This window comes from Chaetodon auriga, chromosome 23, assembly GCF_051107435.1.
Source record: "Chaetodon auriga isolate fChaAug3 chromosome 23, fChaAug3.hap1, whole genome shotgun sequence".
NCBI lineage: Eukaryota > Metazoa > Chordata > Actinopteri > Chaetodontiformes > Chaetodontidae > Chaetodon > Chaetodon auriga.
In genome coordinates, this window is record NC_135096.1 from 9089107 (window position 1) to 9106619 (window position 17513).

General features: G+C 42.1%; 1 protein-coding gene across 2 annotated transcripts; it reads right to left on the minus strand.

The window, feature by feature from the left end:
- Positions 1-5099: 5099 nt before the first annotated feature.
- On the minus strand, positions 5100-11752 carry LOC143316102 (T-cell surface antigen CD2-like). Of its 2 annotated transcripts, none has more exons than XM_076723810.1 (8): positions 11654-11752; positions 7995-8285; positions 7807-7883; positions 7444-7618; positions 7210-7272; positions 6878-6955; positions 6276-6505; positions 5100-6181 (listed from the first exon to the last, which is right to left on the minus strand). In XM_076723810.1, exons 1-8 carry the CDS (start codon positions 11730-11732, stop codon positions 6092-6094), a joined length of 1083 nt encoding a protein of 360 aa, XP_076579925.1. In that variant the 5' UTR covers positions 11733-11752; the 3' UTR covers positions 5100-6091. The 2 variants fall into 2 exon arrangements, with proteins under 2 accessions (XP_076579925.1, XP_076579924.1); XM_076723809.1 differs by having other exon boundaries at positions 7444-7621.
- Positions 11753-17513: the final 5761 nt, after the last annotated feature.

A 17513-nucleotide genomic window follows, 5' to 3' on the forward strand; every position in this document is an offset into this window, starting at 1 on the left:
GACGGGCTGGAGGAGGAGTGGAGGGAAGCAGGGAGGTCCCAGGTGGAGAGAGAGATTGTAATATCATTCTTACGGACTATCGCAGGGTTTTTGGTGCAGATATTAGTCTTTATTACATGTCAGGCATTTACCAGTTAAGGTGGACCACCTCTGATATGATAGATCCCTCCCTTATAGTCGATATTACTGCTGTTTAATCTCTGAATGGTTTCGGGGCATGTGAATATCTTTTACTTGAACACTCTTGGCCTGACACCACACTGAACTCTCATGGTGGGCTAAACATTGAGCCGCAGTTAGCAGCCAGTTAGCTTAGCTTAGCATATAGACTGGAAACAACAAGAACTTCCTTGAGGCTTCACCTGTTCCCAGACAACTGAACCTGTCCAAGAAAAAGCCTGTCACATTACCTCCCATAAAATTATGAATGGTCAATTTTTTAGTTTTTGTATGAACCAAATGATATAAGGTGTTAATTTGTGAGCTTTACGGGTGCTGATACATACATTTTGTTCCGCCTGCCTTTGGTCAGAGCCAAGCTAGCTATTTCTAGCCTTCATGCTAAGCTAAGCTAACTGACTTGTGGCTCTTACCACACATTTAATAGGCAGAGGTGAGAAAATGAATAAGCATATTTCCCAAAATGTCTATGTTTAAGCACCCACTGTAATTTTGAGTCTGTTAAAGTGGTGTGTTTAGGGACCCCAGGAAGAATAGCCTTTGTTTTGATGAAGCAAACTGGGAACTTAAAGGTGCCCTGTGGAGTTTTCTGGCATTATGAAAAGCCACATTTTAGTGTGTCTTGGCTTTGAAAAAAATGAAGCAATCTCCATATCTCCCAAATTTCCATTTCCCCTGCAGGCTGTCCGGTTAACAAGGCTGACACATGCCGGGTGTCACTTCCAGTCCTGTGGCCAGGCCCATGCTGTGTATTTACACAGACGCCATGAGCAGGGCAAAGTTCACGGCTCAGCCAGGGGAGGTGAGTAGTTTTAGTTTGTGACCTCAGGGTCAAAGGTTACAGCTTCATGGGTCATCTGGTGTGTTAATGTGAGTATCTTGTTTTTAAAAAAATGTGTGTGGCAAGAAGGAATCAAGCCAATGTGTGTCACCTCTTACTGTATGTGGTCTCAGCACCGTTGCATCTGTTCCTCACATGACATCTGTTCAAACTGACACACACACACACACACACACACACACACACACACCAGACACAGTCTTATCTTCCCGCCCTACTCTCCTATCAGTCATTAACCAGGTCATGGATTGTTGGCACAGGATCTGGTTTTAATGGACTAAAAGCATCAGTCACTGCCAGCCACCTCAGATATGATGCATTTAAATGGTATTTCATACTTAACTTGAAACCTTTTTTTCCCACTTCAGACGTATTTACTCTGCAGGCGAACGATAATGGCACAGAGTCACAAAACTGTAACATGTAACATACTCAGCTGCCCTTGTCCATGCAAACCTTCTAAATCAGCTAAATTATCTTCCCTGCTTAATTGCCTCGCTGCAGTTAAGGACTGGATGGTAGAAAATGTTCTTCAGCTTAACTCATCCAAAACAGAAATCCTTATTATAGGCCCTGAGCACACTTCACTTGATCTTGGCACACAAGCTCATCGTGTTGTATCCACTGTTAAGAACCTGGATTAGATCTTTTATTACTTTTAATGATCTTCAAAGAGTTACTCGTGCTTTTATCACTTCTCCTTTGGATTACTGTGTTTACTTGCCTTGAGCAGAGCATGATTACACCGTTTTGGGGTGTCAGACTTTTAACCAAAATCCCGAAAGATTAGATCTCCCCTATTTTAGCTTCCCAAAGCAATTGAATCGTTCCTCAGCAGCCTGTAGCTCGAGGCCCTCTGATAAGAACTGTTAGCTCTTCCCCAGTCAAGGCTGAAGACCAAAGGTGACAGGCCCTTTGCTGTTCGGGTCCAACCCTTTGGAGCTTCACTGCCATCCTTTAAATCCTCTCTCAAGGCTGACTTTTACCATTTGCCTATTTGCTGATTATTTTATTTATTATTTAACTGCTATTACAGGTGTTACATGCGTACTTTTAGCTGTTTTATTTGATGTTTTTATTCAGCGATGGTGATTTTGGATTCAGCTGTTCTCCTGCTTCTTTTGTTCGTCTTTGGTTGTGGAGCACTTTGTGACAGGAGGTTTACAAGGTGCTTCTTCTTCTTCTTATCAGTGAAAAATACTGCTAATAATAGTGATTAATTCTGATTTAATCTGCCTTAGTTTGTTCTGGTGTGACATTTCACCTCAACATACTGACCTATTTTAGAAAACATGAACATATAGCACCATCTTCTGGCCTTCAAAAAAGGACTTTGACAGTAAGATCTTGGGAAGTAGTTCTATATCTGTAAGTGGAGTAAAATCTTAAAGGGCTTGAGGAGAATCTTCTTGGATTTATTCGCTGTGTTTTCACTGTGTAATATATGATATCATGAGGTTTACTCATGCTGCTGGTGGTTTTAAATCAACTACTCCTCACATCTACAAGATTGATCTGATGTTGTTTCTCATAGAAAGAGATAATAATCCAGTGAGTTTTGAAAGGTGGATTGGGAGTTGGAAAATAGTCTTCACCTGAAAAGACATCTGAAGATTCTCAGTCCTCCAGGTGATGGTTAGACAACCTATAAAGGAATATGTCATACTTTACTGAAAAGACACAAGAAACGCTAAAAAACATACATATTCGTACAGGAAAATTCATTGGCTTGGCATAAAATCCAATGCTGAAATGACAATCAGACAAGGTTTCACTGCTATGATGATGAGTCCAAACTGATTGGCCCTGTGGACATGAGGCCACAGCACCATCTAGTGGATATAATGGGCCAATACAGACTTCAAAACGAAGAGCATAAAGTTAGGTGTTTTCTCGATTTGCCCCCACATATTGCGCTTGCGTAGCTTCACGTGTGCCAGTAAGAAACGTCATTACAGAGGACTGGTTCTGGAGCCTCAACAGTTGATCCAGTGGCGTTAGGACACATCCATGACAGCACGTCAGCCAAGTCCATCCCTGCACAGCAGCTGCTACAGAGTCAATGTTTTGCTCATTCTCACATATCTGATGCAGTGCTTCAATCTTCTTTTCAAGCTGTGCGATTCTCGCTCAAGCTGTGTGCAGCTCACAGATTTTGCCATCTTTTCCCCGTCCTGATCCCAGCTTTCCAGTCACAGACACAGCACATGCTGTGTGGAGGTCGCGCTCACACAGTTCAGCCCAGTGTCACACCAAAACATGTAGCAGCCCTGCCAATCCACCTGACAACCGTGCATGAAAAAAAGCATGAAAAGTAAAGGCATGGATGGTGCTGCACTACCAGCGGGGGCAGAGAGTGACATGAGCGAAAGACAAAGGTCGTATCGAGGTGCACAGAATACTGTGATTCACTTCCTGAGTCAAACCAATGATCAGTGTTGGCCGCAGTTGTTATAAACTGTGACCTTTTTCAAAACATAACCAAACTGTGACCATCGCCTGAAATACAATGATATGATATGATTGAAAGAACAGCGGTTTCTGACATATAGGGACCGAGCACACACAGAAAAACCAGTCCAGTGTGCTCCAGAGACAGCCGCCCACCGCATCAGCCTTTCAGACAGGACACTGTGATCTCCAGTATCAAAAGCTGCGCTCAGATCCAGAGCATTCACCCACATCAGAAGACATCATCACGTCAGTGGAGACTCGGAGGAGAGTCTGTTTCGGTGGAATGCTTCAGATGAAAACCAGCAAGATGTCGAGTGCAGTGAAGAGAGCAGTCAGCTGTTCGCCAACAACTTTCTCGAATACTTTGAAGATTAAAGGCCTGTAGTTTTTGGGAATGGGCGCATCAAGGTTAGTTTCTTTCAGAAGAGGCTGAAGAAGTGTTTAAAATATGCTGGGATTAGGTCTTGCAAGGAAATAGGCGAGAAACAATCTGAAATTAGTAGCTGAGGTGGATAAGCATGAAAAGGAGTAGCAGAGGGGATGATGCTCGCCCGGACAAAGAACGAGGGAATCCTTATTTGAAAAGACAGGCACATCAGGAGGTGTAGGATTGGCCATGTTGCTGATGTCAAACAGGATTTTAGGGTTGCATTTACTGGTGGAAATGAGCTAAAGAATGAAGAGCACACCATGGTCGCGTAAAAGGGAAGCAGTGGAGCATAGTGAGGCAATGAACAGGGAATGAAACACATTGAAATGTATGAAATAAAGGCAGATCACTTCAGAATAGCTGCAAAATTGTCTTTGCTGCAAGTACAGGAAAACAAACACACACACACACACACACACACACACACACACACACACACACGATAATCATCTCGCACTCAGCAGTCGCTCAGCAGCCAATACACTCAAAACCACAAACACATTCTCAGCAAAAAGACACAGGATATGTGACTGAAACACACACACACACACACACACACACACACACACACACACACGCACACGCACAAACAGAGCTGCAGAGCTGTCGAGGTGAAAATGACGCAGTTTGAAACATTCATTCCTCCTGCTCATATTTCAGTAAAAGAGTCGCATCATGATTTACAGCATTTATTTTAAAACAACACAGAAAAGTTAATGTCGGTGTGAATAACTGTGACAGCAGAATATTCCAGAGAAAAGTTGAGTCATCAGACAACCCTGCGAGATGGTCAAGTTTCCAAGAATAAAGCAGAGGTGACGTGGTGATGGTTTGTCTTTTATTCGCCAAATCACCACAAATATACAGAGAAAGTACTGCGCATAAATAAACACAAGATAGTTTGTTTTTCTGTAAAATGTACAGGAAAAGGCTGCCGTGAAAGTATGTCGCTCCCAGAATGAAAACCTCTGAAAGCACTTTTTTTCTGCAGCTTTTCTTTTTTGGAGAAACAGAAGTAAGCACATGCAAAAATCTTTTCAACACGTTCAAGACATGGCCAAAAAAAAAAAAAAAAAAAAAAAAAAAAAATCTAATATGCATTTAAAAAAAATTGGTTAATAGTTTGATATTTTGGGAAATTGTTTGCTTTCTTGCTGACAGTCTGATACAGAGTCGCCGTTAGCTTAGCTTAGCAGAAAGACTGGAATTTCAGTAAATGTACTTAGTTACATGCCTCCACTGTCCCATGCATAACCTCCTGCTATACCACAATTCGTTTTCATACTTCTACAAAAGACACAAACAAGATGAAAAATAAGCTTTCTAAGTCTGTCTGCTATGCTAAGCTAACTGGCAGCTGACAGTAGCTTCACATCTAGCTCGGCAAGAAAGCAAAGGAGCAGCTTTTTGTTTTATGTTTTGTTGTATTTGTGCTCAATAAACTAAGAATTAAAGCAAAGAAAAAGCACAAAAAACACACAAAGGACACAGTGTTACAAATGTGCTCATTGTTTTTAGTTTGTTCCCATGCTGGATGCGGTCATGTTAGAGGGAAGTAAGCAGTCCTCGAACGCACCACCAAGACAGGAAATCATACATCCTTCAAAGATCATTTATATGTTGTTTGACATCCCTATATATGAGATTACTCGAGTATAAAGATCCCTTATATTTAAAAACTACAAAAGTACAGTAATAACCCCTCTAAAGGTCACTCTGACTAATAGTTTGACATAAAAACCTTAAAGACTCACTTTACAACAATGGCCTTTTACAGCCGACAGTCTCTCCAACAGAAAACTCAGGAGAACAGAGGTAGCTCTTCACAGAAAGTTACGCTTTTTGGTCTGAAAATGAAAATCAAACAAGAAATTCTGGCCACCTTTTGCTAGAAGATGTCATAAAATAACTAAATTGTGATAATGAGATAATGGTTTGATATCTTGAGACAGTTTAACAATGAAGGTTATCAGAAGATGATAACGAGTAAATATTTGTGTCTTAACAAACCGGAAGCTTAGCGAATATTCAGTTTGAGTTCAGCTTTGGCTTCATGATGTTTAACGGTGAGTTTGGATTAATTCATCTTCAGTGAAACACAAACATCAGCAGAGAATTATGGAGAAGAAGAAGAGCAGGTGAACTCAGGAAAAAGAGGATTACGCCGTCTGAACTCTCACATGGTGTCACACTCGTGGTGTTTTGGGAGCTTTCTTCCTGGGCTGAGGAAGAGGAGGAGGCTTCTCGTCATCAGTGGTGTCAGTTGGCCTGGGGGCCTGAGGGGAAGTGAAACAAGTGAGGCATCAGTCATGTTCATCCGACCACTGGTGGTAGCTTTTTCACCAAATGACCACATGGCTGTGTTGTTACCTGTGCAGGCCTTCTGGGGCTGGGCTGCGGCTGACCGTTGGGTTGGTCGGGGGCTCTGGGACGCTGCTGGCTGCGTGGCTGTTTGGAGCGGTGTTGGCGAGGACCAGTGTGGCCGGCCGGCTGCTGCTGGTGATGGTGGTGATGATGATGTTGACCTGGAGGATGGCTGTGTTGCTGAGGAGGATGTTGTTGGTTCGTATTGGTCCATCCCAAACGAAGCTCCTCCTCGTCTGTAAGAGTTAAAGAAAATGAGCATCGATGCTACGTCGTATGTGATGATTTACATTTATCGCTCACTTCTTCAGCATGTTGCTGACAAGATGCACAATCCCAAATCCTAAATTAGAAATATCTTTTGGATTTTTTCCCTTTTGTTAAAATCCTTGAATTTTAGAGACTTTATTCTAATAATGAGTTGGTTGGTTTTTGAGGGGTATATATTGGGTCTAACACTGAGCCTTGGGGACTCCCATGAGGAAACCTTGAGTGTATATAAGCAGCAGGAGGCCCACCAGCTCATCCAATCATCGAGCATGCTGTGGTAAACACAAGTAAATCAGAATACTAGCATTTTAATTATTGAGAAAAAAGCCAACCCTCACCCTTCACGTGCATGCGCTTTTTCCTTCTGTTGCAGACGCAGCAAACGATGACGGTGATAATCAGCAGCAGAACAACACCTGGTGAGGATGGAAATGACAGGAATTTGTTTCAGACATATAAAACTCTGCTGAGGCCTCTGTACATGGGGGATGCACTCTGGTGGATGAGCTGCCAGGGCACTCCAACAATGACAAGGTTTTAATTCCTTTAATCACAATTCCACCGGATTTCTTCTTAAGCACATGCAGCACAGTATGCTGTGAGGAGAGGTACTGTCCATGGAGTTAAGATGTATTAGCATCTGTGGCACTGCGTAGGAAAGCATACATACCTCCGCCGCCACCCACAATTATCCATGAATTAATTCCAGGTATTAATTCAGGGAGATCATGCCCTTAAGACAGAAAGAGGAGGAGAAGAAACACATTGAGTGAGTGCTGATTCGATGCATTTTCTCCTGTCTTATGACTTAATTTTCGATATGCAATCAATTCCATTTCAGACGACATTTAATCATATGTGAGGAAGAAGACATTGGCTGCTGTAAAAACTGGCTAATACTCACCAGGCTGAACGCAGTTGTGTTGAACAGGTGCACTAATCAAAAAGCTGACGCTGTTGGACACCTTGCAGCTGATAGTATGTGTTCCAACATCTTTAATTGTTTTTTCCAGAGTCCGACCTTTCACCTCGTCCAATATGTTATTATCCTGAACCCATTCAAATTTGAGATCCTGGTTCTGCTGGGCAAAAACACCATTGATGGTTGGATTAGCGGTTGAGCGTGAGAGCATTTACAGAGTGAGACCCTCTCTGTCTCTGATTCTACAAACACATCTTGAGGGGAATCATTTTGAAAATTACAGTTCCACTGCACTGCTTTGTGAGCATTGATCACATTTGTTGGATTGTGTGCATTTGTTCTCACCTGACCAGCAGTGCAGGTAAATTTGACAGATGACGGTGGAAGACATTTGAACATCACTTTAGGCTTCGGGACACGGTCTGAGTAGAGCAGATTTGATTAGATCAAACAAGTGGGATCCACAGCGACGCCGGGGCCAGACGACATGATGTTTTTGTCTTTGGCGATACTCCGATTTTCTTGGTACTTACCAAATACACATAAAGTTACGCTCTTCAGATTCGGTACCGCCTTTCCATTTTCAGTATAAACCTCAGGGGTGTATTTTCCGGCCTTGCTTTTATCCAAATTTGTCAGCCTGAGGGATCCATTACTCAAAACATCCTTCGCATTGCCTTGGAGTATCATGTCTGATCTGCGATAGAAGATGAGTGTACTCTCGTGAGTCCATCTCAATTGGTTCAAGTTTTGCGGTGCGTTGTGCAGTGGCACAGTGAAGTCATCGTTCATCGCAACAGAGTAGTCACAACTGGCCTGAGAACCTATGGAACAGAAAGAAAGGTGGCGAAACAGATGGAGAATTTGCAGTGAATTCAGCAGGAACGCATGTTATGTATTTCAGATTCCATGGCAGTCCATGTGCTGTTACAGCCGCTGGAACATCAGTATTCTTGTCTGGTGCTGGGGTTGGCCCTCAGAAGTACAGCGGACAGGTCAGTGGCCTTAAAATGACTCGGCTGAGTAATATCACAACTTCAAATATGAACAAAAATAGTTTTCAAGTAGGCCTCTTGAGGAGTACACAGGAAGAAAAGTGCACCAGTTTCATCTCATGAGTCATGGTTTTATCACCGCTGCTCACCGTGGTGAAACTGGGGGATTACGCTGGACAGGCCACAGTCACACTCACATGGAAACGATGGATTATGCTAATGATAATAATGCAGAGTTTTTGTCTGCATTATTTGTAGTCAAGTATACTTTATGTATATCAGATGCCAATTATTGCTTATTGCTTCTCTTCAGTAGTGACTTTGAAACTAAGTTCCCTTTCCGCTGGCATCAGTTTTATTGAAATGATTTTTTTTTTTTTTTTTTTTTATCATTTTCAGCTTGCACTCCCACGTCTCACACTGTGCACACATGGAATCTAAAACTGCAAAAAAGAAAAAATGAAATGAAACCCCCGTGCAGCCATGCATGGGTCGGTTCACGCTGTCGCAAAAGCCCGAGTGCATCGAGGATCGATGGTATGTGTTATATCCTGTGTTCACACCACAGTCTGCTGAAAAGCCACACACAGCAAAACACGCTCCCAATCGTCTTCGTGTCCAGCCTTCATCTGCACTAAAGCTGAACATCAGACTAAAGTTGACGGTTTTCCCCTTTCATACCCAATCATGATACACAAAGTAACAGGGACATTTCTCAGTGTTTTGCTGCTGCATCAAATTCGGAATAATCATATATTTACAAAATTCAATGAAGCTGATGAGGTCAGACATGAAATATACGGCCTTTGTGCTGTTTTTGATTGAGTCAGACAGGATGAGCAAATTATCATGTTTGACACAGCTTCCCAACTTTTTTCAGTTTGGAGTTGTATATCACTGGTTTCCTTGTAATAAAATATAAAAAGGTGAGCCAATTAGAAAAAAGTCCTACTTCATAGTCGTGCTTTAATCTTTGATTTGTAATCACACAATGTAGCTTTGCATTGTTTCATTTTTTGTGAAGCCCACAGGAAATGAGTGGTCATATGAGTCATCGTGTGATGAGATAGCACGTTAATAATTTTCCACATAATTATAAAGTACATCTGAATCAATGTAACATCGGGTTGATGTCATTTCTACAGAAAAATGACTTTGCACGTCTACATTTACACTGAATGTGTTTGCGAAACGTTCACTGTCAATGTATTTGTTTTCCTGCTTTGATAGATTGTAGCAACTAACAAAGCCTGATTAATATAATTATGGTTATTCGAAGCACCTCAAAGCACTTAAATACAGTTACAGGAAATCTGGAAAAGTCAACACGGTGTCATTACTTTATCAGTATTTAACCAAAACCACAATTTTCCACCACAAACGTTCAGAACGGAAACCTGATGTTGAAGTTCTGACCTTTGATTGGCTTGCAGCATTGTGTCCCCCCCACCCCCACCCCCTCACCAACCCAGCTCTTAGATATACTAAAGGTGAAGCTCACATCCAGCAGTGTACAAGCTGAAATCATCAAAAGCCAAAACAGAAAAGTTTGATACAGGTTATTGTTGCTCTTTCCAAATGTAAGATCAAAAAGAGAGGAAGGCAAACGATGCAGTTCATGACATCTAGGAGCCGGTGAAGGGGAAGGAAGCAACAGCATTTCAATCAGCCAGTGTGCCCCGTCTTCAAGAGACTGCTCACATTTAGACATTAAAGACAATTTGATTGCTTAAGACATCATGACTTGACTGTCAGAATTATTAAGGACAGCATTTATTATTTTTGGGGTTGTTTCAACTGATGATTATCTTGGGATAAAGATTTTAAAGAATTATAATTTGAGAAAGCAAGCCAAACAATTTGTTCTCAAAGTTGGGATCGCAAGAAAAAACGATTTTGAGGCGACATTTAAAAGCAGCCACGTCTGCTGTCCACGCCGCGGAACGAACCGGACATTCATGCAACATGAACATCGCTCACACTCATTTTGCAACAGTTTGTGTTGCTCTTTTCAACTGGATTGAAAGAAAACCACGTGGAATATTTCATCATGCGAGGACAAATTCCAGGAAGCAACAGGCAAATGTGTGAAGGCTGTTTATAAACCACACGTTTATGCCTCAGAGGCTGCACTCAGGTCAAGAAACAGACTCTGACATTTAAAAATCAGACAACAAGATCATCAAACTGCCCGCTGCAACACCTGAAATAGCTTTTTGACAAATACCTTCAGTCACTTGTTTGGCTGAATGCTGCATTTGTAATCAAATTATTTCATCAAATTATAATTTTAACCAAATTATAATCAAAGTATTTGCTGCATTTATGCTATTTTATTCCCTGTATATTCATGTTTCTTTCTTTCATCGCCTCCTGTTCACTCTCTACAGCATAACCTCATTTTAGACCATCGTCACCACATCAGCAGACTGTTTGTGCTGCAGGTAACGTTCCTTTGACAATTTCCTTTGTCTGACTTTGATATATTTCTGGCAGAGGTTTCAGCTCGTGCTCACCCGCAATTACAAGCACAGTGAAAGGGACACAAGCAGAAACACAGCGACAGAAAAGATGTTATTCCAGCAAGTTGAGTCAGTTTGAGTCAGTGTGTGCACACCAATCTTTTCATATTCATGTCTTTTTTCACGTCATTTAACACCTTTTCTTTATTTCTGGAGCTGCTGTTCGTTCCTTTAATGTAACAGCGATGAATCAACTTTACAGATCTGTCTAGTCTTTTTTTGTTTTTGAGAATTTCTGGCAATAAAATTGTTGAATTCACAGCATCAGTCCGGCGTTCTTCCATGTTTTAGCCCATTTGGTGTACACAGGACTGAGGCACTTACATGTTTTAATGTGTTTTCTTGAAAACTGATTCTTGCACATCACTGAAATCAATGTAAAAGAACAGAAAAGCAGCTGTAAAGTAGAAGTAAAACAAACATTTCAAAGCGCTATTCAGTTGGCCAGAAAGCTCAAACATAATTTTTTTTTAAAGGATTTCGTTTTGTTTAAAAGAGGTTTTACTTTTAAAAAATCTTCTGAAAATAAATGTGAACAAGCAGCCCTGTTACAGAAGGAAGTTTGATGCTCATTGAGCTCCAACAAAAAAAAAAAAAAAAAAAGCCTTTTAATCCTCAAATCATATCTTACGACTTCATCAGAGCGAGGAAGGTCATTGCTTAACTGTCCAGTACCTTTGGAGGCGAAGACGGAGCAGCAGAGCAGGAGCACAGTGACGGTGGAGACGGCAGCCATCTTCATCATCCTCATCATATGTAGCTGAAAAGAACAGCCGCTTTCCATTATCAAGGTTATTTCCTGTCAGAGCAGTCAGCTCGCCTCCTTTATGTGTGTTTGTGTGTGTGTGTGTGTGCGCGCTTATGGTTTCTAAAGGAAGTGATCCAAGCAGCCCCACTTTCATTGTGAAAGAAAAACATAAGCAAAGCCAAAAGTCACATATTTAGAACAAACAGAGAGAAGTCTTCTGCTTTTATTGTTTCTGTAACTAAACAGAGAATTGTCAACTCCAGTTAAAGATCATCAAAAGGCAAACTATTACCGGTACAAACCTCAAACAATGACCTTTTTTTGGTGAGCACCAACTTATATTTTAGACATTAGAGGAAACCACTTCCTCTTGGGTCAGCCACACCCCAAAAAAACAACATTATGAACAGACGACTTCTTTCTGAACACCACTGTCTGCCGTCATTTTCCTTTGTGAGCATTCTTCCATCCTCACAGTGTTTGATTCAGATAATTTACTTCATGCATTGGCTTGTTCAAACTCAGGTGTTTTGATTTGAGGACATTCAGGGCTTCACTTCATTTTTGAAAAGTTACTGCAGAGGCTGAGTTCTTGCAAGCCTTCCTCACCTCTCTTTCTTAAAACAAAATCCACACATAAGCCTTAAGACTCATCCCTCCACCTGACAGGTGTGACACATCAAGGTGCTGATTAAGCAGCCTGATTGTTGCACAGGTGCGCCTTGTTGCAGGTCACAATTAGAGGCCACTGGCCCAACTTCGCATGCATTTTTGTGTGTCTGTGGGTTTTATTAGGAGGCAGAAAACCAATGAGTATCCGCTGCTCCGAGTGAGCTCACAGACAAAGACATTTAATGTTCAGTCAGACACGATACCTTTTGTTCAAGGAGCTAGTCTATTACTCGCCACTGAGATGTCTCGGTGTGACCTGGTTGACGCGCTACGCTTCGTTGATTGCGTAACTGTGTGTTGCTTCCTCTACGAGCAAGAATCTACAGGGAATTCGTCGTTGCAGCATAACAATCTCTTTGTTGCTTTACTGTGATCAAAACATACACAATAACCATTTCTTCCTTTATCAAAGACCAAACACTCAGCTTCACAGTGACATTTCATCACCACAGTGGTCAAAAACCGTTTGTCCTTCCGGGGTCAAACACCTGACATCAACAGGAATCCTCCTACCTTTGTACCTGAGCCCATAGACTGGTATTACAGCGACACCAGTGTTCACAGCAGCGAATAGCACACATAAACCTCATGACGAATTTGCACATTTTGTGGAGCCAAGCTCAGGTCACGTAGCAGAGCTCCAGCGTGGACAAAGAAATGCATCACATAAAATGACACGCATGCCGTCTTGCAGTAAAACAGTTCATAGAATATTTTCTTACGATGCTGAACTTGAAATGAATAAAAAAGACATGGTGAAATAAATCATGGTATAATTAAACCAACAACCATCAAGCTTGCTCACGCTATCCACCTGAGCTAATTTATTAGCTTGGAGTAGAATAGAAAGGTCATCAATCTGGAGGAACTGAGTCGATGTACATGAGTTTTCAGAGTGAGAGATGAAGAATTTCCCTCACACACACTGCTACAGATGTCACTTTTTGGTCTCCATTATGTTCCACATCCTCCAGCAGCTTCATTCTTCTTTCATTTTCAGTTTTACTTCCTCAAGCTTGTTCCCCATTTTGCCATTGGTGTGAGTTTATCTGGGTGTTGATGGATCTGTACAGATCTAAATAAACAGGAAACACAGTCTCTGCAGTGCACGATAAAGGAATTGTGTTCATCACCACCAACAAACGAAATCAACAGTGTTAGATATGATACAGTAAGAAGAACCATGATTGTCCACATGGTGGCACCATTACATTTCCTGTGCATGTAGTTCAGTGTGTTGTTGATGCCAGTACAGGACCGCCAGCCTTTAAACCATCACAAATGTAATGCTGCATTAAATGTCATCTTAAATGTAGTATGTGAGCAGCTACATGAATTGGAGTGAAATTATATGACTTCCCTTAATGAGGATAGACTATTCTTGTATTATATAAATGATATATGATGGCATAGTTTGACAGCATTGCAGCTGCTGTATTACTGTGTTTACATTACAGATGTAAACAGACCTTTAATAGCATGAGTTAACAATAACTAATATTGAGCTGTCCCATTGAGGTCATCAGTCACTTTGGAATAGTGTTTCCAGACCTGTATTTGGAATTTAAGTCACAGATTGTACCATTAAAGACTTCCACAATAAGAAGATATTTAAAAACTTTAAAATCAGGTTGAATCTTCTTTTTTGTCATTTCTACTCAAGCTAGGAATAGAAACTTGAGAGGCCGGGACGGAAAACTTTTAAAAATGCCGTTTATGACATCTGTGCTTTATATGACAGCGTGTAAAAAGCAGGTAGCTGTGAGTCCAGACGAGATGCTGTGATGGAGTGAGTTCATGGCAGCAGCAGGACGGGCGGACTGTTTGAGTTCCTGTGGGGGACACAGATGACCCTCTTCTGTTAAATGGGCCTTTATAAATAGAGCAGTTATTTTTCCACTGCTCTGATCCAACTTGTCCGTACATCACACCGAAGACGCCGCACAAACCCTTTAGATGCCTCGGCTTCCAATCGCAGTCCTCTGTGTTAACCCCAACGGCCAATCAGAGAGCTCCAGATGACTTCGCCATCATATCAGAACGCTCTAAATAATGTTGCCAATCAGATATTTCAGCTGGACTGCGTCAAACCAGATGGTTGTTGCTCTTGGATGAGCCGGGTGCCGCGATGAGCAGAGTGACCTTCCTTCAACTCGAGAGACTCCAAACTCTTTCACACAGATACGGAAGCCCTGCAGGCTCCAGGGGTCCTGACCTCATGGTGGACAGGAGCCACAGCAAAGAGGAATATGCCCCTTTGAGTGTTGAAGAGGTGTTAAAATGTGTTTCCAACTTTATGCAAATGCAAGGAGAGCAGAGGATGCAACCCCCTGCAACATCATTTAGGAGACCCCTGACCACGGACGTGCACAAGGCCGGGCTAAAGTTGCCAGAGCAACTTGATTTGCTTTGCCCTCACATTTTGGAGCCCTAAGTTGAAATCCCTTAGAATCAAATCACATGTCAAAATGTGTTTGCAGTGCTTCAAAGCTGAGATTGCTTTGATATGTTCGTCACACAGCGGCCATCTTCAATTCACATCACACACAGTAGAAGGGTTTACAGTCCAACTACACCTCAGGGGCCTGTCAGATGAGGCATTAGCATGCTCGCTGTGGGCTGGGGAGTCAGTCCACATGTTCACCTGCAAGCTACCAGCTAATCTGCTCTGAAGCAGATCTCAGGAATAACGAAGGCTCCGCTACTACCACAACATGGCGGTCAGCTTTGAATGAATGATAGTAAAGCAAAGGCTGCATGTTTCAACATCGTACTGAGGAAAAGGAGCTGGAGCTGCATCTTAATCACACTGAAATACTTTACAGGGCTGGACGGAGATGAGTTCACCGCAGGCTGTTGTACTCTTGAAGCTGCCTCGGTGAAGAGAGACTCTTTTTATAGACTGTGTGATGAAACAATAATGTATCAATGGAAAGAATGCCTGCTGTGCTCTAATGACCGCCAGTGATAAGGACATTTAGTTATGCGTTCAGTGGCCTGCACTGTCTGCAGCGTACCTCCTGTAATCCTCTCTGGACGTCAGCAGGAACAGGGTGACTGATCAATCACACTGTTTATGCTCATCATAGATTCTTTGTTGCTCACCTATGTCAGAATTCTGTCTCGCTTCCATCACAAAAGTCAGTTTAAGACACAAAAAGCATCTTATCATTATCATATCAAAGAGTTAAAGGGCAGCTAAGACAAAAATACTGCACATTTTATGACAATTTACCGTCCATATTTGGACAAATGGAGGGAACTTCTCCACATATTGTTCAGTCGTTTCCAAATGGAAAATGTAAATGTGATTTTGAGTGAGTTCTTCGTACTTCTGGCACTAAAATCTGGGGGTTAGCGTTTCACTTGTTGAACAGGAGAGAGGCTGTAACGCTGATGGAAAGCTAATTTTAGTCAGTGTCATCCATCACGACTGGACTTTTCGAACTGGATTTTTCCGCTCGTAGCGAAAGAAAGCAAGTTCATCTCACATCGACCCGCAGTGGCTGCATTTACACGACCCCAAAAGTGATGCACGCCGCAGTTGTAGCTCCGGTCTCGCAGTCAATAGGCCCCAGCTGATTTGGGTTTCTATTTTCGGATGAGTGACAAGTGTGTCCAAAAATTCATTGCGCTGGATTAGTGTTATTTTTAGTGTCCAGAGGCATTCCCGATTTGAGTGAGTGTTGCCGGGTATCTCTGGGGAATGGTGTTGTTATGAGGCGCTGCAGCTGAGTGATTATTTTGGAGGTGTGACAGGGGACGACAGTGATCAGGTGCTGCAGATTTGTGAGGCTTTATTCCTGGAGGCCCTGCTGCATTCGTTTTATGTGGTTTTATTGGAGAAGCATGATGCACATGTCAGGATTGGATGCACTGGATTAGTGTTACAACAGTAGCCTGCTGTGGTTACTTTTGGCTCTTGTGGTACATCGAGGAGACTGGGATGCAAAGTCATTTGAGCACTTTTAGTTTCAGCATCAGTTAAGTTGAACAGAGGATGGCAACTATTGTGCCTTGGATTTGTGGTGTTTCACATTTAGTACATTGGGTGCGCTTGATTTATTTTAGCTAGACAATGAGGTGTGCAGGCTTTGTGGATTATTTCAGGGTTATTTTATGCAGGGAGCACGAGCACTGTCACTGGGAGAGCAGAACGAGGGCTGTAAAGCACCGAGTCTGCAGTTTTAAAGGTACGCTGTGGGGATTTTGACCTCGAGTGGCGCTGTGGTTAAATGTTTTGATGAGCAGTTTTTGTTTGTGCCCTCTGCTCTACTAAGATATGCACCGGCTATCGGTGGCTGCTCCAATTTGATTCAGTACACTTGCACTTGCCTATTGTGCTGCTAATGGCTCAGGCCCATCCTACACGCAGGACATGGTCAACCCATACACCCGGCCCATCCATCCACTCTGTCTGACCTTGTTTCTAAATGTAGCCCTTGATGCAGTTCAGCACACTCGATGAGGTTGATATACTTACATCACTCCTGCAAATTTGGGGTTGTATCCACATCAAATGCACTTTTGGATAGAAGCGTCTGATAAATAAATGTAAAGTGATGTCGTGTAACAGTGCAATAAAAATAAAGATGACTCATAATGTCAATAAACGTTTGCTAATATTAGTCAGCTCATCTTCTCGTTTGTAAGAGGATGACTGTTTTCTTCTTTCTAATATCACTCAGTCTCGCTTTAAAGTGTTTTCCAGATGATGACTGTAATCAGAGTCTTGACATTAATATTGACATCACAAGATAATTTACCTTCATCACAACAAACAGTTTTCCCTGAAGCTAATATTTGAATATGAATATCTTTTACGGGAGAGACCCCTTTGAAACCACCCTCTGAGATTCCATATGTGTGCTGATGGTTGCTGTTTTGTGATCACGCTGACATGTTCCCCTACAGCCTGTCAGTCACTTCCTTTCTGCCGCCCATATCGGATTTTTCCTGCATCTGAAATGCAAGAAAATCAACTGGGCTACTATAAATACATCCGACTCTTCCACACACACACAAACCTGCACCTCACACCTCCAGCGAACATCCAAATTAACAATCCAAATAACTAATTAAAATGAGATCATCAGATTAAGGTGCGTGTGTGTG

What these genes read in the sequence shown, in the direction of transcription:
- LOC143316102 (XM_076723809.1), bottom strand. Translation starts at nt 11,732, where the DNA reads ATGATGAGGATGATGAAGATGGCTGCCGTCTCCACCGTCACTGTGCTC. An exon ending in AATTGTGGGTGGCGGCGGAG is followed by an intron (nt 6,956 to 7,209) that starts GTATGTATGCTT and finishes CATCCTCACCAG; the next exon opens with GTGTTGTTCTGCTGCTGATT. An exon ending in AAAGCGCATGCACGTGAAGG is followed by an intron (nt 6,506 to 6,877) that starts GTGAGGGTTGGC and finishes TAACTCTTACAG; the next exon opens with ACGAGGAGGAGCTTCGTTTG.